Here is a 27973-nt window from a genome sequence, read left to right as displayed (position 1 = left end):
CATCTCCCCTTGTACGTCTCCTGAATAGTTTTATACAATTTTTATAGTTTAAGTAATCATACATGCATACCTATAAATTATTTAATCCGCCCCCGTTTAATTAATGTACAGATATTGACATTGTTTTTCCTGTTGAATTTATGGAAAAGAAATTGAAAGGAAAAGAACAAAAAAAATATATTTTAAATGTGCTAAAGTTTTTTTCCTTTGTGGGAGGGAAGCAAGTTAGGTGATCATCGGACCAAATTCCAGTGTCTGCCATTGCAAAGCGTAGGCCGAGGGAGACTATAGTTGCAGAAGGTAGTATGCAGAATGCCCCCCGGCTTTTGACCTGTCCGTTCGATAAGAAGATTTCATCCGACCGTTCGTCCGTTTAAGGCTAAAGCACGTGTATTTCTTTTAGATGTAACCGTCTGTGGAGTGTCCTTGGAACAAAAACTTAAAACCTCCTCCATATCGCCATACCGCCCTAGCTCAGCAGCAACACGTACTAAGGTTTTCAGAAAAAGGTTTAATATTTAATATTTTATTAGGAAAGTTGGTGCATAGTAGCAATTTAGCAAAAACATTAACGCTTGAAAATTTGGTTCACATAGATCTAAGTATGTATGTATGTAAGGGTGTGTGATAAAATGTAATTTCTAATTTTTTGTAATGGGAATTGAAAAATAATAAAATTTTTAGGAAGTAAACTAAGTTTGCATAATCTGGATGACATTATGTGATGTTTTAAGTATATGCGGACTTTCATGGAAACTATGGCTTTGCAGGACAATAATAATAAGTACTTTTGGATGTATTATTACCAAAACGAGTGAATAATTGTACTAAGCAAAGTGGTACAGAGTAATCGGGCATCCCCGACTATTGTGTTTTTACTTGTTTCACTTTAGAATTTTTCCTGTTTACACTTTGACGGTTACGAAGTTTATCGTTATAGCTTCATAACGTTCTGCTATTTACAAGTCTTCTGACAACGTCGGATTACCTTTTCGTAGAGCTGCAATTCTAACAATATCATGCGATGTGTGAATAATAATTTGTGCACAAAGAATTTCATCAGTGAAATTTTTACAACATTGCTTAATAGCACTTAGGGACCTAGCGCAATAAGGCGTTATTTCTACTTTCGGGTCGGGAGTCCAACTTTGTAAATTTTTTACAAAACTTTGTGGGAACTAATAAATTCTATGGTGTTGCATGTATACGTACAAATAAAACAAAAAGGAAAGGTGATGATTGTTTCTTTTAAATTTTAGGGTTATTTGTCTAATGTTAATGTTTATCCTACAATAATGTACATTTTTTAATATGATGTGATTTACAATCCTGCTTTACAGAACGCATTATTACTTAAGAAGTGAAAAACACAATATAGACCATAAATAGTGATTTCCAAACTATGGAACAATTGTCATAAAATTAGAGCAGATTATGAAGATTAACAAAATTGTTGCAAATTTTAATCCCAATGACGATTTTCTTGTGAGATTCTGGTACGACTAGATGTTCTGCCACTTTTAAAGAATTCTCTTCCTCTAAGAACTTTCTAGCAAATTCTTGCTGCTACAAAAGTTTTTCCACACAGTCGCTATTGGCTGGCATGTTGATACGAATACGGGAAAATTTTATTCAATGACTTTTTTTACTTAATTTTTAAAATTACTCAACATAACAAATACTTTAACCAATGTATCCATGTCGTCAATAATGTTGTGTATTAACCTGGAAGCAAAAACATGTCTTTGTACTTTGTTTTAGTTCTTCTTCTTCTTTTGTTATTCAGTAAGTTAATAACTGAAAATTCGCTTGGATGTGCAAGAAAGACTCTTACTTCTTTATCAATGTCACCTGTCATAATGAGATGTAATAATCCTGTGTTCGTTTGTGAATATATAACAACAAATTCATTACCAACTATAAAGTGATTTGCAAATCCCTTATCTTGCTTGGACATCATTTGTTTAAGGAGATTTAATTAGAAGCGTTAAAAGACCTTAAAGTCCTTTTATTTTGTTTCAATTTATTTAGTTTTAGTTCTCGAGCGTAAGAACACGATAAAAAATTTTGCAAACTTAATTTATTTACTAAAAATTGTTGCTAATTTGCAGGTTCCGTCTTATATGACTAGAAAATAGGCTTTCTCTCAATATAAGGGCAAATTTTCCATGACAACCCCTACATATATACTGGGGCCCAAAACATAGATATATGTGATCCGAGTTCCCTATCTTTAGCGTTTGTGCTAAATTCTTAAAAGTCAAATCTTTTGCCGAAGAGATGACTATTCATGCGAAAGCTTACAAGGAGTGAGGCCCAAGAAATAGAACTATATGATTCCATTTTATTTCACCTAATTTTTATGTCAAATTACTACCATTAATAAATTTTTATTATACAAGATCAACATACATAGAACTTTCTGCAATAAAAAGGCTTACATTTCTTGAGAATCCGAAAGCGTTCGCTCTTGGGCGAAAACAAGTTAGTGTGTCAAGTTTCGTCGCGAAACACGTAGACCGACTTAGTCAGAATCACTTTGTGAATCGATCGAAATAATAAAAGGTGTTTCTATCTTAGGCTCTTAAAATATAAAGATAAGATTGAAATATAAGGATTAATTACAGTCTGTAGTAAGACTATAGATAACTACAGGAATTGATAAAGGGCAATCAACCGCTTCAAGAGCCACAGTTGGAACCATAGATCGACCTAGTAAATTTTTCGGCAACATCAACCAGCATACTCTTCAAGATATAAAAGCAGAACCAAAAACAACTTCCACAAGAGCACGTTCGAAATAAGAGAGGCGAAGTTTGATATATATGGGGAATAATCATTTTTATTGCGAAAGTTAAATTTTTCATAGCGAAAGCTAACTTTCAACTATGTGCCCTGCAGTATGTGCAACGTACCTTAATATAAGGCATCTCTTTTACAATATATCATACACATCTACACTAAACAAATTTTAGAATTGCTATGACACAATAAATATGAATAAATTTCAATATCGCAGATTCGTTACACGCCTCCCCAAAAAAATGTTCTATAGAATAATGATTATTTACTAATATCTTCATGAAAGTGATTTTTTTTTATATATTTTTAACAATGTAATATTAAACACAATTTTGTTCGTCTTATTTTGTTATTGCCTTTATACTTAATGAGAATAATATTAACCGAATAGTATTTCTTTAAAGTTATATTTCTTTTGTGAGAAGTTATTAACTATTTCTTTAACAAAAATGTTATTCATTCTGAGAGAAACATTCCCGTCTTTTGCAAAACATATTCACCATACCGGAATATTTTTGTGCAGATGGGTTGTATTAACGTAAAACGAAATGTCAGAAATTTTACAATAGCAAACATCGTCGTGTTTTGATAAAAAACATTCTCATCTTTTCGCAAACTGGAAAAGCAATGATTATAAATCATTAAAAATCGAGCCATAAGATATTATCAATATTCTTGTTAACAATTTATATAAAGCAATGGTTCAAAAAATTTATATAGCTGTGTGCTAACAAAAAAAATTTGGCGTTACAGTGAATGGCTGCCGATGTTGATTGAATGATTAGTCTTAAAAAGCAGTACGAATAAACAAGCATTAGCTTGTAATAAAAAGAAAGTGATTATATTTAAGCAAAAAAAGTGATAGTGTGAAATTTATAAATCTTGTGAACTAGCAAAACATGTCTTTTATAAAGTTATTCGAAGAGTTCGTGCACAAAAAAGAAGTTGATGCTCGTAATAAGACTTATGATGATACTGTTGATGAAGTTCCTACCCTTGTGGTAGTTGGCAACGAGAATGAGATTGTGAGTATTTATTTTGATTCTCCGTAATCTATAGTGCAGCTCACTAAACAAACAATTAAATAGTTAATGTTTTACCATTATATACTAGATTATTTATCATAATTATTTACGTTGTATGGAAAAAGCTGTTTGACGTGATAAGTTCATGTGTGGTGAAATTGTTTGTCTTACCTTTTTTTTGGTTTTCCTTCAATATGGTAAGGCTAAATGACGCCATATTGATTGTAAAGATTTTCTCTTTGGAATTAATTGTTCAGAACCTTGGTGAAATATTAACAAAAATGTCTTTAAATAATTATTAAAAATGAGAATTGTATAATTTGTGGATAATAATACAAAAGGCATTTATAATTTGTTAAATAATGGCAAATTGTAAATGAAGATACTAAAAATATAAAGCTTACTTGTGAGAAAAATATGCGTTCATGCATAAAAGTGAGCAAACCTCTTAATGTTATCTACGGATATTAAACTGTTTGTTGAAAATTAAAAATAATAAAAAATCCTGGGATTTTGTAACGGAGAACAACAAGGATGGAAAACGAAAAGAATGTTAGTCAAATTGCTAAGGATAGCCATCAAGCAACTACAGCTGTGGCTAATGTATCACCCAGAATTACTATTACAAAAACAACTCTATTGACACCTTCACAAAAAATACAACAGCAGCTACAAAAATCTCAGTCAACTCCTCCAAAACCATTGTACACAACTTTGAGTGCTAAGCAGACACCAGCAAAAAGTTTAGGCAAAGTTGTTATCAGCAAAGGGTTGAAAGGGATGGGGATAATAAAACCGATAAGTAAGCCTAATTTAACCGGCATCAACTATAACGTTGCAGTTGTGGCAGCAAAACGGCCACAATTGACTATAGTAGCTACAAATCCAGCTAACAAAGGGTCAACAACAACAAACACCAACAAGAACAATGAGGCTATAAGCGTAAATTAATGTTTCAAGTTTTTAACTTTCCACTAAATCCTTTAAAAAACTACATTTATTAACACTTGGTTTCGGCTTAACCGGTTTTAACGGAAATTATCCCGCAAAACCGTCTGCGAATATGCTTATAAATTCAATGCATTGTTAAACTAATATTATTTTTACGCATACGCAGTTATCTATGTGTGTTAAGAAGCAAGCATTTAATTTTAAGGCATAATTTGCTATTCTCTTCACTTTATATAAACACAATCGATGGATTTGATCAAATCTAGATAAATTTGATTTGCAGAGTTCGTCTCTCTCCACTGAAAGTTCGGCAGAAAGTAATAAGATCGAACACAGCTATACACGTGATGCTGGCAGACCAACTACAGAGCTAACAAATACTTTAAATGCTGCTCGGACAATATTAGTAAGACGGCCTCCACCATGTCTCAGTTACCATTTACATCCCTTGGAGGAGCAAGATTTGTCGGATATAAATCAGGCACCTATACCCTCCTACAATGAAATATTAGCCAAGGAATCGTCTAATGAGTGCGCTCGAATAGCAAAATATGTAAAAAATGCTCACTCCGATGATGACGATTGGGAAACAAAAATTAATCAGTAAGTTTAACAATTAAAAAAATAAAAAGAAATGTTCATATACTTTTTTTCCAGAATTGGTTGGTCTAACATGCAGAAGTCTTTATTTGTGAAAGTAGTACAAATTTTGGACCACGATCAATTGGGCAGGCTGTCCAATATGGGCAGGCCTAATGAGCCCATGCAGAGACGGGTAGTAGTAGACAAGTCGGCAGCAAGAATGCGCAAAGCTCTGGCCTCGATATCTTGGGATACACGCCTCACACAATGGCTGCACTCACTGCTAATGGAGGCATTGCCTTCCACTTATATGGCTTCGTATTTAGATATTTTACAAACGCTGAAATCGAAACTGCCCTCTCTTATTGATAAAGTTTTATTTGGACGCCCAATGAATGTCAGTCAGGAACTGTTAGCTCCTGTAATGAAGAAAAAGTGGGAACCCCATATAGCAACAAAAAGTCGGAAATTAGCACACAATGCTGTCATAGTGGCCCTGCCGTCAATGCCCACCAGTGGCCCTGTGCCAAATCGTTTGCAAAAATGGTATCAACATTTAGCAACTATAACACAGATTGTACAAGTTACTCTTCCCATGACAAGTCAGTTTCAATGAAATTTGTAAGAAATTTTAATTTATCCAAAATTAAAATATTTTTCTAGGCGGTCATATTTCACGCCAATCATTAGAGCAGGTGGCTGAACAAATCGTTTCATTGACGCGAGTGAAAATACAAGAATTACGGAATGAAAATCCCGCCCGCAGTATAATATTAATTGGATTTAATGCTGGCGCTTCTTTAGCACTGCAAGTAGCTATGTCCGAAAATGTCGCTTGTGTAGTATGTATGGGTTTCGCCTATAACACATACAACGGCGTGCGTGGAGCTCCGGATGATCGCATATTAGACATTAAGATTCCTATATTGTTCGTTATAGGGCAAAATTCTGCCCGGACAAGGTAAAGAATCATTTCGTCATAATCGTCATTTAGGAACTAATAACGTTGTCATTTTAAGGAATATTTGAAAATGAGAGCGAACCTATATAGAATTTGTCTGTTTTTAGAATTTTCAATTTGAAATAGAAATTGAAATTCGGCAACTATGTTTCGAAACAATTGCATAGAGTCTGCGGTCTATCCCATAGACCAAGTTTGAAAATAGGCATGATTTCCACTCAAAAATATGAAAAAGTTGACTTAGCATTACCAAAGTTTTAACATGTTTTTTAAAAGTCTTCTATGTGGAATTTGGTATGAAATTTCATAACACAGATTTTTCAAAGGTCGAGCGTACATGCATAATTAACAAGAGATTGACAACCAAAATTTCCCCAAGGCGAATATATATTTCGTTTTAGTTTACCCCACTTTCTGTGTTCTAATACGTCTTTTTTAGTTCCGAGGAGATTGAGTCCTTACGTGAAAAAATGCAATCTGAGTCTTCTCTAGTGGTGGTTGGAAGTGCTGATGATGTTCTCCGTGTTCCAAAAAGCAGGCGCAAAATTGAAAATGTAACTCAATCGATGGTCGATACAATGGTAGCGGTATGTAATTTTGTTTTTGTAAAGGTTTTGTGCAGTTTTAATTTTTAATTCTTCTTTTAGGATGAAGTATATGATTTTATTAAGAAAATTTTAACAAATCCTCCAGGACCTCGTACACCTGTCAATTTAAACGTTACTTCGTATGCTAAACAACAAAAGGCTTCGATGGGTGATAAACAAACAGTCCAACAACGAAAACGTAAACATGAAGCTAACGGAGGAGATCAGGAAGTTGTAGGTCCCAAAGTAAAGTACGTTGGTCAAAGTAAGTATTTGCGTAAATTTCATTTAGAATTTATTATTTTTGTTACCAGTTATTTAGCCTAACGCATCTATCAAGCGATCAAATTATTCTTTTTCTCTTGGTCCTTTCTTTTCGTAAAGTAAATACCCAAATTGTGGTAAGAAATATGATAATACGATTTTTTATGACTTTCACTTAAACAATACTCTCGATTGCGCCGCTTACTTTAATTGAACTGTATTGGCATATCATATTTACATAACATTAAAAAGCAACCACCACTTTCTTGAAAGTGTTTAAACATCTTTCGACATGATTCACTTTTCTTAAGAAACTCTACCATTTCCTTTGGGTGTTAAAAATGTTTCGAAATGCACTACTACTGACATCGAAGTGTGTAAACACGTCGGACGCACTTAACGTACTTAACAGCTTCTCCTATTATAACCCCGTTAATAGTTTTAATTTTTTGTTTAAATTTTGGTAGTTATTTTAATTTTAGCTTTTTTTAATAAATATTATTTGCTTTCCATTGGTAATCAATTTTCAAGAAAACAAAGTGTACGATAAGAGGAAACCTCCTAAGCCCAAGAAATCAAAATTACCACGAGATCCTTTTCAAGTTAAAAGAAAGGGTAACGTCCGCTAAATTTTGTTTTTAAATAAATGCTATGGTTTTATTGCCTGGCTTCACATTGTAAATTTCCTAATAAATATTTATTTACAGTCGGTCGTCCTCGTACTAGGCCCTTACCAAATATTAATAACAATAATCAATCGCAGCATAGCGCTTCTTCAAATAAAATACAACAAGTAAGTAATATATCCAATAGACAACCGATCATATTGGGTAAAAGTCAAATGAAACCGCAACAAAAGTCAAATCTAAGTAATGACGACTTAAATATGGCTATTGAGTCTATTATGGCGGATTCAAGTAATGAGGGGGATGCTGGCTTATTGTTAAATCACAACTCGACCAATGGCGCAGATACTACGCATAAAAAGCTAATAAACAACTTCGAACTTGTACCTCAAACAACAAAAGGCACACCTATTAAGGCTACGTTATTGAATGCACAACCCAAGCAACTGATAATAGGTGGTACTGGAACTGGTACACCGACAGTTGGTACAAAGATTAAAATGATTCCGGCTAATCAAATTGTACAATTGAAAAGCTCACCCCGCCAAAGTCCGTCCAAAATTTATACAATTAAGACGGCTACCATGTTAGGCCAAAAACAAATGGAATCTGGAGGCAGCAGCACGAGAATAGGAAGTATTGTGGCTACGCCCCCCAATAATTCGAGCAACACAGGTCAACATATTTTCACTCTCAAAACACCTAGTGGTCAGACGACGCAGTTTGCTACAGCCGTGGGGGGACAGACTAAATACACAGTGGTCAAAAATGTGGCAAGTGGTACTACTTTGCATTTGAATGCACCGGCAAAGCAAGTTATTCCTGTAGGACCTGCAACAAACACGTCTACTAGTAGTAGCACGACAACGACGAGTAATGTTGACATCTCCAATATCATCGACATGCCCATATTGTTTGCGGATAGTGAAGGCAATATTTCTGAAGAAGTTAGCAATTCTACTACCGGAAGCGCGGGATTAGGCAATGAGACGACTACAAGATCAGGTACGCTCTAAAACATTTAGCTGTGATATCAATGCATAAATTTTAATATTCTTTTTTTAGTTTCTTCTTCCGGTGTAGGAAAATTGATTATTAGTCAAAAAATCATTAAAGAAGCTAATGCCACATCGAGCACTTCAGTATCACCGTCAACGAATACTCCTTTTGTTCTTAATAAACCGGGGACAATAATACAACCTCAGTTGAATCACAAAGCCAGTAACGTAGTATTTATTAACAGAAATACTATGAAACCTTGCACGAGTATTTTATCGCGGCAAATACCGAAATATACCAAAGTAGTAGTAAATCCTAAGACATCTGTCGCCACTCTAGTTCCAAGACCAGGTGCACAAATTTCTCCAATTACCGGCAGCTCAGGTGTCCAGCAAATTAGCTTGAAGACACTGAGCGCTGTTACTACAGCTGGAACGTCCTCGTCTACTACCCCGAGTCGACCCATATTAAATGTAAGTGTACCACACATACAAATAATCAAAAATGGTACGGGCTCAGTATTATCAACGGATAAGCAGCAAGTTCGCAACATCGTGGTAAAGCCAGGGGGAATAAAGCAGCTGCCTGCCCATCTCGAAACTCAGATGTTAAATCGTAATCTTACCGTACGAAAATTAGTTAGCGTCGTTCCCGTTAGTAAATCAACGGTAACGGGTAATGTTACAATTTCTTCATCTCCTACAGTGGCTCAGCCTGTTACTACGGTACCAAACTGTTGAGTCCAACGTAGAACCTATGTTGCCTACGGCCGCAACCAGCGTTTCTATACTCTGAAAAGCTGGCCGGGAAGTAGCTTCAGCTATTTGTATAAAGCGCGCTTCCGGATCTAAAGGATTCATATTACCCAAACGGTTACAACCAACCCTATAAGATCGCAAATTGCACTCTTAATTTATGAATTTTTGCTTTGAAATTTTATATTTCTGTTAGATTTGCATACTTTTAATAAGCAATCAACAATAAATATGTTACTTGACCTAATTTTTCGTGTGCATTTTAAGCTTTGTAATTTAATAAAGTTTTTTAGGTAATTTTCTATGCTAAAAAATATTTATTTGAATAACAGCTGTTTTCTTTGTTTCTTTACAAGGGCTTCTCGATAAATTTCTTCTTAGTAATTTTTATAGATAGAGCTGCCAGCCTTAATATCAAAAGAACACAGTATATTAACATGCAGTTGGAAATAAATTTTTAATTTTATTATGCGTAAACAAAAATTAAAATAATCTTTAACACATCAGGTAAAGCCTAATGAAATTGTAAGAGTAATAATGAAATTCTTCTTGCGATGCATGGTTCTTTATGCTCGACATCCAAAAATGAAATAGTAATAATACTAACGCTAATAGAATACGGAAAGGAAGGAATAAAATAAGAACCAAATTGAAACGGTCACTGTGCACACCTTTTGTTAAACTCTTGCTTAACTTTTATGAAGTAATGTTTTCTTAAGTCCTGAGAGTTCTTTTTATTATACTTTAAATATACAATCAGTTTCTTTTTTGCTAAACCTTTTCACTTCCCTGTAGATCTATTACCGTTTCTCTCATCAACTTGAATTATACTGAGAACTCAAGAGAAATTTTCGTGTTTTGAAACATATTTAACAAGTCGACAATTATTTTTTCAATTTACCTACACACTAGATTTCATTTAGAGATTTATGTTTCATATGTTTTATGCCATAGAATAAGTTCTCTTTTAATTTGCCGGAATTCGAAGTTCGCTCATTTACTTCTTTCTTCTTCTAATTTTTTTTTCAATATTCGTAAAAACCAATTGAATTTGAATTACCGAACCACATAATCGAAGGAAGATACGCCTTCATAGAAGCTACTTATCTTTCCTTTCCTGCTTTGTTTTTTCATCATGCAATTCTAATAAAAGATATTATTATTATTATTATTATTATTAATTTCGCCAGAGAAATAAATTCTAAGACTAAACTCTTAAAAGCACTAGCATCTAAGGCTTTTATTATTAAAAACTCTACCGCACTTGAGATTCGAACCCACGACCATTGACTTGCAAGTCGACATTCCTCGCCTTCAGCTACTCAGGCGGATCTAATAAAAGATAATTAAACGTACGGTAGACGTATGAGACGCTTTCAAGTATTGAAATCGCAGGTTTTCGCTAAACGGAATAAGGTTCCAACGTGGAGCGTGCTTTTCACCGCCGCAATATTATTATTAAAAAAACGAATTGTAATACATTGTTTTTTATATTTTGATATTATTTGATATATATAATAAAAATAATTTGTTAAACAAATACAGTATATAGAGTCTTAAATATTCGAAATTATTCGTTTTCTTTTTGATAGACGCAACATTTAGATATTATTGACTTATTGATTATTCTAGAAATAAGGGACAATTTGTCAGGAAGCTGTTGCTCGACTTTGTTTAAATTATAAATCATACGCATTAAAATCTATATATGAAAAGTCAGGCTATTTTTTTTGAGGTCAAAAATGCACTGTCGTCTTAATTTATAAGCCGCTTTTTTCAGATTTCATTCTTTAAATTTTTGCTTTGGTTTGTGGGGGTGTGCTTTCTGAATTCCAATATTTTTTCAAAGTGTTTAGAAGTATTTTAGACTGTTTAATAAGATTTTATATCCTTTCAATGTTGAATTCCGATATTGTTTCGAAGTGTTTAGAGGTGTTTAAGACTGTTTAAGACGGTTTAATAAGATTTTATATGCTGTCGATGTTGGATTTCGCTATTTTTACAAGGTGTTTAAAAGTGTTTAAGAAAATTTCTCGCTCTTTACGGTGTTTGTTTGTTATTGTCATTATTTTCATGAATCTCTTATTTATTATTTTTGCTTGATGGATTTGTTGTTTTTTTCCTTAACATCTCTGTTTTTGATTTACTTTTTCCTACTGTTACTACCTATTGCTGCTCTCTCTTTTACAGTGGTCGAACAGTGTACAATTTGTGTGCTATTTTAAATTATCATTGCAATTATTTGGTAAAGGTTTCTTGCTTTATTGTCTGCCAACATGGAACGTTTGTTTGTCGTGCCAAAAGTGACCGTTTTTGAGCGATACTATCAGATTCAACGAAGGGTAACATTGATCCTGTCCCGATTACAGGAAATGTGATATTGATTTTTATAAGCTTTTTATGGGCGCAAAAAATTTTTTTGGAATTAGATAAAAACTTGTAACGTATTTGATATTTAAGCTTTGCAAGGATGTAAGTATTTTTATTTAAATCATGAACCTAGCGCATGTTTTCCGGCGTGGCTCGTCGGATGGCATGGGTAAAAAAAATGTAATTAGTTTCATGATAATTTATTTGTTACACTACAAATGTTTCATTATTTTAAAAAACATGCTTACTTTTAATTTTAAAATTTTTTCCCGGATAAATACAATACTATGCCCTATCACTGCCTTTCCCTCCTCCCTCTGTCACCCCCAAGAAGTCTCACCAGTTATTCAATACTTTTAATAATAATAAATTTTTCTATTTTTCAAGAGCCGATAGCCTGTGTTGCTAGTGCTCAATGTATTTTTTTAGTCTAAGAATTTATTTCATTAGTCTAAAATTAAAATAATAATAATATTTTTCAAAAAAAAAAGAAATAAGAGAAGAAATAACAAAACGAAATTATTTAAGTTTAATTCAAGGGCATTTATGTTTCTTTTTTTTCCTTTTTTTTTTTTTAAGAGGAAATAAATTAATTACAATTTATAGGATATAAAAATTGTTTTTAATTAACATCTCTTAACAATAAATAATCAGATTTATTATAGAAAAAGTTATTCGCAAGAAGGAATATTTAGATTAACTTAATTTAACAAATCAAAAAAAACTTACCAAATCAAACAACCTCGTCGATGCGCATCGCCGCAGCTAAATGATTTTTCACCAGATTATAAATTTTAAAATTTTTGATTAATAATAAGAAAAAAATATGCAAAAAAAAAATTGTAGTTTATTGATGTGATTGATTGATGAGACATGTAACCGCTTGGAAGATGGACATTTTCAACGCCTTAGGGACAATTGGTAAAAAATTGATCCTTAGAGGCACGCAATTATTTCCATTACTAACGTGTGAGTGGACCAACTGGACAGAGTTGAAACTTTTTGTGTATTTTCTGCTTTTGAATTATAACTTGCATGTGGTTAGGGTCGAAATTTGTAATATAGATTTATTCACAATATATCTATGTAAATGTTCACTTTTTGTAGTTTTTTTCTGCGAGGAGTTTCTGTTATTTTTCCTTTTGAAAAAAAAAAAATCTATGATATGATGGTTCTCTTTAAAAATGTAAGGAAAAACCAAATTTCAAAATGTCCAAAAACTGACAAATCAAAATTGAGTTTATAATCACTTCCAATGAGCACATAACTGTTCGTTCGAAAAACAGAATCCCTCAACTGCCAAATTTTTTTTCTCTATCCCCCAAGAAAACTCAAATTTTCTTCTTTTTTTTCTTCTCTGTGACAAATAACTACTTTTCTTCTTTTTTTTTTTTTTTTAGTTTTTATTATTATTATTTTTTACAGTACCTATTACAAACTCCCCGCCGTGGCTGATAAATTTGATAAAATTAAAACAATGTTCGGCGAGTGTCGCTACTTAGAACAGCTAGCTTCTCCTCACATTTGTAAAAAGCAACTTGTAGCGTAGCATAGGGTACTTGACTTCCGTCTTCGTATAGATCTCACACATTTGTCCATATTGCTCGCTACTGGTAGAACTTGTAGACCACCTTGCTTCCCAAGAACACTAGCATTTTCTCCATCTTACATTTAGCTGGTAATACAAAAAATACAAGTGAACCGGAAAATCCCTCCTAGTGGCAGCTACGCTGACATGTTAAGGGCATATCCTTCTAGTGGTGCCCTTCAGTGTATTCAGTCTATATCTGAAAAAATTACTAACAAAAACAATTAATTCTCCTCTCTTTCTAACTAACTCCCCAACTCCCTAACTGTTCGGGTGTATCTCCTGGGCACGAAGCTGGACAAGTCGCACAAGTTGCACAAGTAAGTGTAATCACTCTCTCTATTTTCTCCCCAACTTAAAGAGCTCTACTCGTGAAACCTAACTTTCCTAACACGAATGACTTCTGCTTGGTGGCAGCGAGATTTCCAATCTAAAAAAAAATGCTTATATTTATGCAAATAAATAGAAGTTACAAATACACAAACGTTCAGATGACTTAGAGAATAGAGTTCGCAGTTTATTAGTTGGAAGACAGTTTTTTTCTTTGGCATACGAGATGGGTTGAACTTTGCAGAATTTAGCCGCTATCGCTGGTCTCTTTTGCAAAAAAAATCATATCATACACAGATAGAATTTGCTGTGGAGATGCATAGTGATAGTTGTGTTGAAATTGTACAAAAATCTTTGGATGGAATGGGATTAGTAGATATCGATCGTAAGGAAGGACGCGTTATTGTGCATACCGTGGAGCCTTGGTCAAGAATACAGGAGAAAATTGAAAACACCGGACGTAAAGCGGTATTAGCGGGCTTTGGCGGACAATCTGCTGTTTCAATTATAAATAACACTGGCAGTGATATAGATCGTACCAGCATTCAAGGAGTTGTACGATTCACAGCCATAACCAACGATCAAGCAGGTGTAGTAGTAGATGGCGTAATAGATGGCTTAACGCCTGGTTTGCATGGTATGCATGTTCATGAAATGAGTGACGTCTCCGGCGGTTGTTACACAGTTGGTGCACATTATAATCCAAGGGATTCACCGCGTGGCGCACCGCATGACGAACCTAACCAAAGACACGCCGGCGATTTGGGTAATATTCGAGCGGATGAAACAGGCCGAGCAACATTTCGTTTTGTAGACTCAATTCTCGAAGTTTGGGACGTAATCGGCCGTTCCGTAGTCATTACGCAACAACCGGATGATTTTGGAAGGGGTTGCAATGAGCAAAGTAGTATAGATGGAAATTCTGGCGAAATGTAATTATATAACTACAATGTAAAAGTCATCTTTCCAGCTGTTAATTTCACCCTCTTCAGCATTATTTCTTGAATTATCCGAAAAAACGAGAGTTGAGCTATTTTCTAAATTGTACGAATTTCATTTGCGAGAAGCGTAATTAAAATCGTAGATTTGCAACGATATTTTCAGAATCAGCTCTTACAACTACTAACTAATTATTGCAAAACCGTTTTACACAATCCTTAAGAATAAATGGTGTAGACATTGTCAATGTGTACGGGTACTTATGTCTGCAGAGTATGCTGATTGTGGCAGAACTTCCCTTTCTAGCCGCAACAGTGTATCCTAGGCAACTCCTGCCCAGTGTTGTCATTAAAGGGGCAGACTTTGCCTCCGGGGGCAAGAAGTCATTATCTGAAAACAAATTTCTCTATGAAATTGAAGACTTGAATTTAAAGACATGGCACTAGCCAAAGTTATAATTTTTGTTTCTATCCAACGATACGAATTCCTAGAACAAGTTTGTGCGTAAAAACCCTAATACTAGTGTGCATTTTTTCCTAAATAGTGAAAAGGCAATCAAAACGAAAATACAAATATTTTTTTTCGGTTTGTTGAGAACGTGTGGACGGAAGCCTTTCACATAAATGTCAATATCTCTGGTAACAGTGTTGGAAATTCTTTTTCGATAAATTTTATTTTTTTCTTTCTAGTTAAGTCACATGCCGAAGTTGGTCGCGTTTTCGCCAACGACAGCATAAAAACTAGGAAAATACAAATATATGTTTAATTTAAAGCGAAAAAGAAATGGTATAAATTTTATAAAAAGAAAACAATACTGTACCGCAAACATTCTAATAAACATCAAATACAAAAAAAAAAAGTTAAAAATTATATTTCACTTTTATCCGCTCACGAATGAGTAGGCCACGTATTAATTTTTTCCAATTATTATACACGCGCGTCTCATGTTTTTCACGTTCTTTGCGTTCCAGTTGATCTTGTTCTTGGTGCCAAGCGGCGGTTACAGTATCTGAAAACTCTTCACAAACCACAAAACCATCGTAAAGCGGATGGCATGCGCCCTGATGAAAATCAAAACCAATTGTGGCATTAGCACAGTCAATACCTAATTTTCGGCAAACGCGATTGAGACCTGGTACTGAAATTTTTAAAAATATTCTATAACAAAAGCACTGGCGCGAAACTTTGATTACAACTTACAGCGCAAATGTACCGTCTTCTTAGGCAACATTGAAGGCTTAAAAAGATCTACGTTACCATAAGCATTTCTCGGAACTAAACCATTTTCAGCTGTAGGTGGATCATAATCCTCTGTTTGCCAATATCCGAATATCTCTAATGGTAAATCTTTGATGACGGTCTGAGTGAACTGTACTTGAAAGAAAGAAAAACTGTTTAATTGCCATTATAAAAATTTGTTAATGTAAAAATGGAGTTAATTTATGAACCTTGTCCCATTTAGGTCTAGCTTTCACAATTTTATACGGCTTTTCCCCCAGTTTCACGACTCGCGCCTGTTTTAACCAAATTTCTCGTGAATGTAAGGTATAAACGCAATCTCTGGAATAGACCGCCTCCCCTCTTACATGACCAAGTACGGGTGCATTTGGTGGATAAATGGCTTGAAACTTGAGTAAATGTCTTTCCAGAGCATAAAAGGGATGATTTTTGTAATCGCATATAGACGTGGGCCTTGGTTTCGCCTCGTGTATCCGACGCAATTCTCGATCCTCCTTAATATCACGCATAGTACGTTTTCCTAGATAGCTTGAAATTGCGACATCCAGCCAGTCTTTTTCTACACGACATTTGCGCACCACGTCTGCCCAATTCGCAGAGTACCGAGCAGTTACATCTTTAATGGTTAAATCATTTTGAAACGCAAACACATAGACCAAATTAACAGAAGCTGATTTCTATATGGAGGAAAAACACTTTTATAACACAACTTTTCGACAGGCTCTACATTAACGTACCACTATCGATTCAATGCAATGAATTTTTCCTTTAAATAGATCAACACAAACCCACTGCTCCTCAAAATCACACCACACTTCAACCCATATATCGTTAGCTATGGACTTACGTTTCATGCGTTCTGCACTATTATTTAGATTATCATCTTCATCGGTTGAAAGGACGCGGCGATCCTTTTTCCACAGTTTAGGCGCCGCTTTAATTTTCTTGCTTTGCGATGGTTCAAAGTCTTCATCCAACTCTTTTGAATTTTGAGATGCTTTAAGCAGCTTTGATAAATTCGAGCGTTTTTTTCCAACATGTGTACCCTTTTTGACAGTCTCTTCGTGTTCACTGTCGTCTGGCCCATCTAATTGTGGGATCTGATTATTTTCATCGGTTTTTGTACGAGAACGTAACATCCTCCCCGAATTTTGAGATTTAGTAAGGAACGTTGGCGAAATTTTCACTTTATTTTCAATAGTATTTTTGACTTTAAGCTTCTGAGACTCAACGTTTGCACTTTTCTCCATAATACCCAGTTTCTCTTTATAGCGTTTCGTTTGTAGAAAAGTGGGTGAGATGATGGGAACAGTTGGTGATTTACTACGTGAACGTGTATCACGAACTTTTAGTTGAATAGAACACTCATTACTCGTTTCAGATGTCTCTTCATCACCTTTCTTTTCATTCTCATTGCTGTTTTCTTTTCGCAAAACATCTGGACATCTGTAAGGAGAGGAGCCTCTTGACTTCTTACTGTCAGGTTCATTATTTACTTCTTCTAGCTGTACACGCGGTTGTTTCAAACGAGCTAAACGCGGGTTTTTTTGAATGTTTTTATTCGTTGTTTTGTTGTTACTCTTTGTCTCAGATAGTAACCCAGTGTTTGTTTCATCTTCCGAAGATTTTGAATTTTTAGCATTATTTTGTGAAGCTGCCGTCTTTTGATGTATTTCCGGGGACTGTTCTTTCGATTTGACGTTCTTCTTTTGCGTCGGCTTTTTTGGCTTGCTGTTACTTGATTGCGGCGAAACATTAGTTTTCGAGGAAGCGTCTTTGGGCTCCTTCGATTGTTTACTCTTTTTTGAATCTTGCATCTTGTCTGGTTTTTTGTCGTTCTGGATCAATTTAATGGGTATCAAGTCGCTTTGAGGTGGCTTTAAAGGTAACGGTTGCATATTAAAAATAAGACGGCATTGCATACCCATGCCTCTTAGTAGCACAACAAACATGAATATCATATCCTGTTTGCATAGAGCTTCTTTACGTTTAAGTTGTCGAATTATGTCCCTGCGTACCTTAGATTTGGTGACAGCAATTTTTTCTGGATATAGATTTTGCGAGACTAACTTTATAACAGTTTTAAACCAAGTCATTAATGATTGATAATATTTGATTTCAGTGCCTTTTTGCGGTGGATATGCATTTTTGTTGGGTAACAATTTCAAAGCAATCTGCATTAATGTGTTATCGTTGAGTAGTCGATTATAAAAATAGCATCGCGCAAAACGGCATAGCAAACTTGCTTTATGCATTAGCAATTGGCGATCTTTTCGATCACGGTTCAATTTGCGCTTCAGAGCGAGCTCAAGATCCTGTTGAGTTTTCTTCTTTTCACCACAACTCCGCGAAGGCAGCGCAACATGTATTTCAAGATTTCCTGTTTGCGTTCCAGTGACCGATGTATCAGCTAATAAATTTGGATCATCTGGAAATGTGAAATAACAAATCCCTTATGCATAACTTTTAACCCTTTAATGCATACGAAATTTCAATGTAAATAAAGGGCGCTACGATAAATTTCAAAACACATGTTTTCATGTTTTCAAATTGGGTTAGAACAAAAAGCGCTACAACAAACCGATTTAACACAGACACAAATAAACAAATAATAGTCGAATATGCATTTAAAGGTTAAAAATTGACAGAAAACAGAAAGAATTCCAATGCCAGACCCAAAAGAGCGTACTTTACATTCGATCAACGTTGATGCTGATGAAATTTAAAACGGAGCAACACCTAGCAACTTACACATCTATTTCATATACACGCTTATATTAATAGAAACATTGCAATAAAAAAGGAAACAAATATTTTTTCTGTCAATTCGTGACATTTATTAAAGTCAAAGTAGATCGATGATAATTTGTGCCTTAATCTAGTAAAAGAACTCATTGACATCTTATACTTTTTGAAAATAACTTCATGTCAATGTCACCTAAAAAAGTCCTTGTTTTTAAGTTTTTTCATTTCTTTTTTGACAACATTTCAGGTTTTTCTTTTCTGTTAACGTTTGTGTAATAATTAGTGGTAAATTTAATATTTAGTTACCGCAGTTCAGTGGTTATATATCGCGTCACAGGTAGAGAGTCAAACTTTTTTTTCATCATTACTTCCTTGTCGTTAAACACAAGTAAAGCATCGTGACATACTTTATGTATTATATATGTATAATTAATGTAATCTATCTTTATGCACAACTTTTTATAAATATATATATATATGATAAATTTTAAATTAGTTCTTAGTTTTTTACAAATTACTATTTTTATTACGGTTTATTTTGAGTTTATTGTAATTAAAAAAAAATAAAAATAAAAGGACAAGAAGTAATATTTGCCTCACTAAATATAAGTCTCCTTTTATCGGAAATCGAACTTTTCCTCACAAATCAGTTAAGCCAATATTCCAATTGACTTTTACCATTAATACTAGTACAAGTACTAGTATAAACCAGGGCTACATTGTTAATGAACACATATTGAAATTATTCGAATTTCATAAAAAGAATTGCGGGCTGATCAATTGCGTAATTTGAGTATAGTTGGGGCGCTCGCCTTAGTTACCATTTTTCCATTAATTGCCGACGTACCAAGGGTTCAATCCACGCGTTTCAAAAAATAACGGATTATTGTAAAACTTTCTGACCTCTTGACGATGTCAGCATCATTTACGCTTCAAGTTTCCGTTCTCTGTCCCGAACCAACGGCGAGAAAATGAAAATTGTCAAAGATCATTTATATTATGTACAGGAGATGTAATAATACCTTCTATGTTTATTCCTCCTAAATAAAAAATAAGTAAAAAAATATAATATATTATATTATATATGTTTACAACAGACATTACAGACGGACATTAGAGACGGAGATGCTCAAATCAACTTCTAAGCTGATGCTGATCAAGAATATATATAGTTTGTTTAGTCTCTGATGCTTCCTTCTCCGCGTTGCAAACGAAAAAATGAATATTTTCCTCATTCGTCCTAAAAATCAGTCATAATTTTCGATAATTTGAAACGGTACCAGTGAAGTTGCTATAAAATGAAACAGGGTACAAGGTTAAAAGCAAAGGCCAGTCATTGCAATATTTTCGAAAAGTTGTTCGTACTACTTTGTTTTAATTGCGGCCAATCACTCTGCGGATGTCTTCATCCATACGTGTAACACGATGAAAGGTTAGAAAGACTTAAGGAAAGACAAAGAGCTGGATATGTTAGTGGTGATAGTATCGAAATTTTGATGAGCCAGATACGGCTAAATGGTTTTCATTCCAACTTCTGCTTAAATTTAGCAGTTCAATGCCGGTTACTTAGAGACAGAGACGCACCGACGGTGTTTTCAACCTAAAACAACCGACACTCTCATATTAGTCGAAAAGTTTGTTAATTAAATTTAGGCCAGGAATAAAAACGCATCGAGAGATGGAGGGAAGTGTCTAAGTCAGTGTTTTACACTAATCATAACTTTGCAGTAAGCTTTATTAGAAATTTCTGCGTTCTCTAAATCAGTATACATGGTAAGACGACGATTGTTTAAGTTGATTTAGGATTTCACGTCTATATGAATTATAATAGTATTATTATTATTATTATAATTAAAGTAGAGAGAAGGCTGAGCTTAAGAAAAATAGGTGCATATAAACGAACGACATAGAGCTACGAGCACTATAGAATGTAAACTCCAAACTTCGCAATTGTCCTGAAAAATAATTTCGGTAGAAATTTTTATAAGCAATCCCTCAGGCAATCTTCTCTATTACGTTCAAAAAAAAGTGAGAAAAGAGAAAAAAGTAGGAAGGCGGCGGTGGTGGCCGTGGTCTAGTGGATAAGTGCCCAATTGGTAAGAGTTGTGCCTTAATGGCTGAACAATCACAATCACATCAAAGTTGCCGCATAGCAGAAGCAAGCCGAAATCGTCTATATGCGTATAACCAGAGACAATTAATTATATCAAAAGATGGTCCAATATTTATTTAAAAATTCAAACTAGGAAATTGTTACGGATTTTTTGTTTTCTTGTTATCAATAATAATACTAACCCTGTTAATTAACATTCACTTCACTTCTTGCGCTTTCAATCTTATTTTTTGCGTACTCTGCTAACAGTTTTTGATATAACGTCTTAAACGTTTGCGTAGTAGCAGCATATACAGTTCCATCTTTTTAAGTGAATGTGCGCTATGGTATGCATATACGTGCGTACGTGCGAATGAAAAGCAATCAGTGGGTGTCTAGCAAATATAGTCTTTCTTTTCATCGTTTAGTTGAAGCATGCTATACTTTATTTTGTCAATTATTTTCAATGAAAATTTACATATCGAGATGTGTGGAGACATTTTCTAAGCCAAATGGATACTCGTTAAAAGCATTATTACTGTGATTTGCTAACAGAAATACAAAAAGTCCGTAATGATATCGTAGTTTGAAGCTTGAATGAAATGTTGGACTGTCTTGTCGTCTAGTTGTTGAACAATGGGACATTGCATCTGCGTTGAAAAGTTGCAATTCTTCAAAATAATGTTATCATTGAAATATTGAGTTTTTATGACATAAATAAATGTTCACTTATGAATAATTTAAACTTGATTGCATTGTATTAGTTGTGAGAATAAATTTATCGATTATTGTCTTGTAGTTAAGTAAGCCATAGATGATGACTTTCCTTTTGATAAATAAAGCAGGCATTGTTAGTAGAATGTTAAATAAAGGCTTTAAGTATGTCTAAATATTTATATTTCATTTAAAGGATTTTTTGTCACACGATTTTGTAATTTATACATTTGTTAGTTTTATAACAACTAAATATTTTGATTATTTTTTATTTTCTAAACTAACTTAAAAAACGATAATAAAATTATAATTGTTTATTAGTTAAGTTTTAATCATAATTGTAGTTTAATAGCAATTATTGGTGTTAATTTTCTGTCTTCAAATTCTCTACAACTAACTATAAGTGTTAAAGTAAATATATAAATGCATTTTGTCATTATGTTATATTTTTCTTTTTTAACCGTAATACTAAAAAAAATTTTCTATGCTAACAAAAATTGATATATATCGTTAATAATCCTTAAGTGCACAGTGTGTGCACTAACCGAAAATTGATGGCAAAATTTACCTGAGAAAATAAAAAATGCAAATAAAATAATCATAAAAATATATCAAAATAAAAAGAAATTATATGCTCGGAACCTTGAGAGATAACAAATATTCGGTTTGTTTTGTCCTTGCAAAATGCTTAAAGAGATCTTTGCCCTACCAAGAAAAAAAAATTGTACTTATATAAGGAATCCGAGAAGGCAACGGGCCAAGAATCATTAGAAAAATCTCCAATTATTTTGGACAAGAGTTATGAGGTCTACAAATAACTTTTCCATATTGAAATACTGTCGGTTTATAGAATGTGTCTAATCCTCCCGAAATTTTAGGTATACACAATTTTGGGTGGGCAAAGAAATTAATTCCATTTTTTTTAGTAAAACTCAACTATTTAAAATACGAAGCTTATTAATCGAAACATGCGTCTTCATTACGTATAACCTTGTGCCATTTATCGTGTAGCTTATCGGTGCGCTTGCGTTAGAAACTTTCCGGTTTGGTGGTGTAATAACCGTCGACCCATTTTCACACATCTTCAACTTCTATGAATCGCGCCATCAGTCTGAATAAGTGATCGTCCGAGGAAGGAAGGTCTGGAGAATACAGTGGGTGCATTAAAACTTCCTAGCCTAAGTTGAAACTTATTTCACTGGTTGTTTTTTCGGAAGACAGGCGAAAGAATGCGAGTTTGCAACGTTTCCACGACTAAACCACATTTTAACCGTTTCGTAGCATTTTCTTCCCAAGGCAATGTGAAATGATTACATAATGCAGGTTCTGCTGCATTTTTTTTCAAGTTAATCTAGTTAAAAACACAGAAAACGGCCGAGCCGTAAACGACGTCTACGTTAGCTATATCTCAAATTTCGAGTAAATTGAACGCGACAGGTATGCCTTATGAAGTAACCAATTGTACAAGCTGCAGTACAGTGTGTATTATGCAATGTATTCAGATGCATCTCTGGCAGCATAATATACTTCGTTTAATAAAACGAGCAATTTTCCACTTTGTCAAACGTCTTTGTGCACTTGTAAAAGGGTTTGAATTTCTCGCCAAAAATCGTTAGCTGGTTTTTTCCTTTTCAAGGTTTAATAAAAAAAGTACAAGGTCTTGAAAAAAGAGAAGGCACAGAGTTGCTTTCAATAAATTGCAACGCTTCGATTCTGTTCAAGTGTGAAAAACTACACTCCGATTTTTTTACTATCAGAAATTAGAGTCCGATTCCGTTAAAGTGTGAAAAATTAGATTCGCTTTTTCCAGTATTTTTCAGTAATTAGTAGCTTTCCAGCAACATTTGAAGCACTTTATCTTTTTCGATTAAAATGCAAAAAAATTACAGCTGAAGCTACGGAATCGATTAAATTCGTTTGGAGTGCAAATGTATTAAGCGACGAACGATGTAGCTCACGTGTGTCCGTCCGTCAAGCGAGAAAGTGATCTCAAACGTGGACTGGGAACTTCTTCTGATCGCAGATTATTTTTCAGACCTGCCTCCTTCTAATTACTATTGGTTCAGATCGACGTAGTCTTATTTAGCAGGCCAGCAGCTCTGCAAAGCTGAAGATGTACAAAAATGGATCGACAACTGCCTCCCGTTTCACCATGGCGACATGCGCAAGACAAGCTAAAAGGCAAAAGTCCATAAGACTACTTCGATTACTAAGCTTTTTAAGAATTGTTTCCAATAAATTTGGGTTTTATGAAAAACATTTGATAATTCATTTATACACCTAACAATATTTTATCTCTTTTTTCTCTAAATGAAAAATGTGTGAATTATAGCTTTCCGTATGAGAGTCAGTGCAACCTTGTTCTCTGCCTTGGAGCTTTTCCAGTATTAAAACTGCGTAATGTCTTCGTCCAACTCTCACAGCAAATAAAACTAGGCTCGTAGAAATTGACGGCAAGGCCGTAGGTCGCTGGATAATGTAATGATTGGGACTAATTTGTCGTAATAAATGTTGCCCAACTTTTTCGTTACTGTATTTAAAAAAATTGACGTTCAATGCATGTGTGGGGGCATTTAGATCTGTGAAATTGCTTTTTAAAGTACGCTCTGAACACTTATTTAGCGACTAAAGACACGTAAAGATACAATTGAAGGAACATAGAATGATGACAGGTAAGAAACTAGGGAAGTAATAAGAATCCTAAAAATTGATAGGGTTTTAGATCATTATCTGATTGTTATGATATAGGATTTAATAAAGACAATGCTTGACAGCTAAGTCTGTCTTATTACCTGTAAAGATTCTAATATGAAAAACTGTTACTTTAAAAGAATATTCAAAATTTTGTTTTTTCTATACTTTCTTAAATAATTATATTGCAATTAAAAATCAATCAGTGTCTTCTGAAAAGAATATGAAGGATCAAAAAAGAAAGTGGTGACAATTAAAACTTTGGCTAAGTTTAAGAACCTCTCTTCTATTTCATTAGTAAAACGATGAACACTGTAAACAACATCAAATGAGAAAATAAATCTAAATGATATTAAAAATATTTTATGGGGAGAAAAAAGCTGAATTTTTTTACATAAGATATACTAAAAATTAATGATGAGCTTTGATGAAGATTTACTATTAAAACCTTATTAATATAGTTCGGGAATCGTATGTAACAATATGGAAATGTAATGTGTCTAACAAATATTTCCTCAAATATATGTTTGTATCATATTTATATTTTATCATCCCATTATTTCATACGGTAACGCTTCACCCGAAATATATCTAAATATCGCTTTATTAATGTGTTAGTAGTAGTACAACTACAGGCTATTAATTTCTATAGAACATCTTAACAATTATAGAGTCCGACAACCATATATAATAAGCTACATAGCACCTGGATAATAAACTGAGATAAAAATGTTGCGAATTACTTATGTTTCCTACCTGCAACTTCCTCCCAATCTGAATCATCTGAATCGGCGGCGGCCGTTGATAATGGTCTGGTCCTCGTATGTCGTTTGACGCGTGCAGATTTAGTTTTACTTAATTTCGACGGAGCCTGAGACCGTTGACCGTTTTCATCGTCCTCGTCCTCATCATCTTCATCCTCGCCCTCATTGCGCATTTGTTTTTGTTTTTCGCCCAATGCAAGCACTGAATAGACGTCCATGGCATTAATTTTATTTCCGGACCTTTCATCGTTTGCGATTTCTTTGGCATCACCCTTCTTTTCTTTAGCATTTTCAGTATTTTCTAAAGTATTTAAATTCTTTAAAATATTTTGGAAATTGAAAAACTCTTTCTCATTTTTGTCTTCATTATCTAAATCTGACTCAGAGTCAGTAAGATCTGCAAGACCGGCGTTGCAATTGAAAACTGGAGTTGGAGATGATGATTTTCTAACTTCTGAACTTTTCTTATTGAAAAAACTTGATTGCAAGTCGATTTCATTGGGATTGACCAGGTAATTATAGATGCTGCCATCGCTACTTGAGCCATCATTTTCATTATTTTCTTGTCTAACGTTGCTTTCATTGGGCATTTTGGCGTTTTTTGGATGTGCGCGTGTTAAATTCGATGTTGATGGTGAATTTCCACCGTAACTAGGCGGTGAGAGCGTTTTCGGTGGCGGCTTATATTTATTATATAATTTAGCGCGCAACGATTGACCAGAAGTTTTCCGCTTTTTACTTGATGCCAGTTTCGCTGCGCTACGTGACTTCGGTTCAGCCCTTTAATTGACACGATTTGCATAGCATATATCATTTCTGCATACAATTATAATTAAAAATTCTAATTACCTTTTTTTGCTAACGCCTGCGGCGCCTGATGCCGCAACAATGCCTGGCTTAGGTATATCCTCGAAATCGCTATCATCATCATCGGATGTCTCGCCACCGCGTTGCTCTTTGTTTGGCTGCCATTCTTCTTCGCTGGCAGAAAAGCCTTCAGACATAGAATCTTCCTCATCAGACATTTTAATTTCTCGCCTGCAGGAATTCTAAGTCATAAGAATTTAATCGAGAAGAGACTTGAGCACGTCTTTGTTTGTATTGCAACAAAGTAAAAGTGCTTAAAATCGATTTATGCACTTCTAGAATTCGTTTAATAAACACTAGCGCAGCGCTTCTAGTGTTTCTTAATATTATTAAACGAGCTCTTAACAACTTTGTTGTAAAACATTTATAATATTCATATAAAATTTTTTCAACCAGAGATGTATGCGTAACCAAAACAGTTCACCATTGCTTGATAGTAGAATTTTCACTGCAATATATAAAATATATGTCAATTTTTTTAAAAAAGCAGTAGTTGCCACTAGTGTCCTAATATTGTTGCCGTCATTACAAATTCTAATTTTTGCGTATATTTGCCATGCACGTGCTAGTACTTGCATTTTAAAAATAAGACCATATGTGATTGTTGCTGCAAATTGTAAAAAGTATGCTAACCGTAATTTAAAAGTCAGTAATGAAAGTATTAATTCCATCAAACAATATAGATTATATTCAGGCAAAGCCAATACCTAAATACCTTCACATCATTTCTAGTCTGGTACATTTAACCATATGTTTTGATAATAATATATTAAAAATTATACTCTATTTTCATGCAAAACTATGCTTACCATGAAATGTCTAAAACACCGTATGACGTCGTTCAAATTTAGCAAATTTAATTTATTTCTCAATTTCCGTCATACAAGGAAAAGAAATTATACTTTCACTCCTTACAAGGGCTTGCTTTCCGTAGTAGCCCTTATATATATTAATAGAACTATGTGATCCAAATTCCCTATCGTTAATTTTTTGGTTATTGCACGATTTAATCTAGATCCAAAATAAATGCTAAGAATAATAAAATTCTATCCTGAGCATAAAATGTACTTTGCTGTAAATTTCAATTTCTGAGAATTTTCGCGTTTTGGCCTAAGAGCTACGGCGTGGAGATCTATGAAACGCAAAACTTTAAACTGGGCAGAGTTCCCACACCACCTGACTTTCGTATTCTAAATGGAAAAGTATAACAGAATTTATTCCTTCTAAGAGGAGAAAAAGCATTCATTTCTTCGAATTCTCCGAGAGAGAATAAATACACACAGATGTCATTTGTGTTCTTATTGCCGCTGCAATGTTGCTGAGAAATGTTTACGATAGTAGCATATTTGAATTTGAATTAAATTAAAGTTTATACGGTATTAATTTCAATAAATTTTCTCACTGTCTTTTTGTGCTTTGCAACATTATAAACATGCTCAACAATCCCTTCTTGTCTAGCTTCCTAGTCATTGCGATTTGTGTCTATTTACACGTGAAGATCAATTTGATGGTGAAATAATATCTGTGAAGTACCCGCCGAAGGAAGTTTTGCGTTCAATCCAAAATAACATCACCAGCGAAATTGATCGTCTTTTCTACAAAAGTATTTCCATCCACTTCCTTTAGGCCCTACCGGACCCTCTTTGCTCGTCTCATTTCTTTACAGACTTATGACCAATCATATCAATAATAAAACCTATCTGAAAGTGATCGGAGATCTTGACAGTGACATATATATAATTCATGCCATTCTTTATGTATTGCTATCCGGCTCCATTTGGATTACCACATAAGACGGTTTTCTCCAAACGTCTAAACTAAATCAAAAAACAAAGAAGAAGATAAACCTAATCTTTGCTAACTTTATAATACGGTGTCGTCAACATTAGAGAATTGTAAGATATATGAGCAGCGCAAGAACAAGAATTTTAAATTATATGAGCAAGAGGAAGAATTGTAAAATAAATCGTTTGCATTCGAGCGCATATACTGAGCATTATTCATTATGGAATTATCTTGGCTTAGGGAGAGCGGGATAAAAGTAGAGCAGGTGGATGGGTGATTTGATTAATTTTGAAAGCC

The 27973-nt window shown here is 34.0% G+C and overlaps 3 protein-coding genes across 5 annotated transcripts; 2 read left to right on the top strand and 1 right to left on the bottom strand.

Moving 5' to 3' along the window:
- The first annotated feature begins 3403 nt into the window (after window positions 1–3403).
- On the top strand, window positions 3404–9823 carry LOC119635862. 2 transcript variants are annotated; one of them, XM_038030876.1, is made up of 8 exons: window positions 3404–3827; window positions 5062–5381; window positions 5436–5962; window positions 6024–6321; window positions 6761–6908; window positions 6969–7173; window positions 7880–8803; window positions 8864–9820. In XM_038030876.1, exons 1-8 carry the CDS (start codon window positions 3702–3704, stop codon window positions 9535–9537), a joined length of 3222 nt encoding a protein of 1073 aa, XP_037886804.1. In that variant the 5' UTR covers window positions 3404–3701; the 3' UTR covers window positions 9538–9820. The 2 variants fall into 2 exon arrangements, with proteins under 2 accessions (XP_037886804.1, XP_037886802.1); XM_038030874.1 differs by lacking the exon at window positions 3404–3827 and adding an exon at window positions 4045–4769 and having other exon boundaries at window positions 8864–9823.
- Window positions 9824–11828: 2005 nt separating this feature from the next.
- LOC119635775 (copper chaperone for superoxide dismutase-like) lies at window positions 11829–14791 on the top strand. Its single transcript, XM_038030777.1, has 2 exons — window positions 11829–11894; window positions 14138–14791. Exons 1-2 carry the CDS (start codon window positions 11829–11831, stop codon window positions 14774–14776), a joined length of 705 nt encoding a protein of 234 aa, XP_037886705.1. The 3' UTR covers window positions 14777–14791.
- A 658-nt stretch (window positions 14792–15449) lies between these two features.
- LOC119635653 (DNA repair protein complementing XP-C cells homolog) lies at window positions 15450–26331 on the bottom strand. 2 transcript variants are annotated; one of them, XM_038030555.1, is made up of 6 exons: window positions 25874–26331; window positions 25017–25804; window positions 16756–18446; window positions 16228–16695; window positions 15980–16148; window positions 15450–15917 (listed from the first exon to the last, which is right to left on the bottom strand). In XM_038030555.1, exons 1-6 carry the CDS (start codon window positions 26047–26049, stop codon window positions 15640–15642), a joined length of 3570 nt encoding a protein of 1189 aa, XP_037886483.1. In that variant the 5' UTR covers window positions 26050–26331; the 3' UTR covers window positions 15450–15639. The 2 variants fall into 2 exon arrangements, with proteins under 2 accessions (XP_037886483.1, XP_037886484.1); XM_038030556.1 differs by lacking the exon at window positions 15450–15917 and having other exon boundaries at window positions 15987–16170.
- Window positions 26332–27973: the final 1642 nt, after the last annotated feature.

This window comes from Glossina fuscipes, unplaced genomic scaffold, assembly GCF_014805625.2.
Source record: "Glossina fuscipes isolate IAEA_lab_2018 unplaced genomic scaffold, Yale_Gfus_2 27, whole genome shotgun sequence".
NCBI lineage: Eukaryota > Metazoa > Arthropoda > Insecta > Diptera > Glossinidae > Glossina > Glossina fuscipes.
This window is presented reverse-complemented; position numbering and strand designations above follow the sequence as displayed.

Coding starts and splice junctions, on each gene's coding strand:
- LOC119635862 (XM_038030874.1), top strand. CDS start 4,362: ATGGAAAACGAAAAGAATGTTAGTCAAATTGCTAAGGATAGCCATCAA. Junction 5,382..5,435: donor TGGGAAACAAAAATTAATCA/GTAAGTTTAACA, acceptor CTTTTTTTCCAG/AATTGGTTGGTCTAACATGC. Junction 6,909..6,968: donor TGGTCGATACAATGGTAGCG/GTATGTAATTTT, acceptor TTCTTCTTTTAG/GATGAAGTATATGATTTTAT.
- LOC119635775 (XM_038030777.1), top strand. CDS start 11,829: ATGGAACGTTTGTTTGTCGTGCCAAAAGTGACCGTTTTTGAGCGATAC. Junction 11,895..14,137: donor ACTATCAGATTCAACGAAGG/GTAACATTGATC, acceptor TATCATACACAG/ATAGAATTTGCTGTGGAGAT.
- LOC119635653 (XM_038030555.1), bottom strand. CDS start 26,049: ATGTCTGATGAGGAAGATTCTATGTCTGAAGGCTTTTCTGCCAGCGAA. Junction 25,805..25,873: donor GCAGGCGTTAGCAAAAAAAG/GTAATTAGAATT, acceptor TGTCAATTAAAG/GGCTGAACCGAAGTCACGTA. Junction 15,918..15,979: donor GAAGACGGTACATTTGCGCT/GTAAGTTGTAAT, acceptor TAAAAATTTCAG/TACCAGGTCTCAATCGCGTT.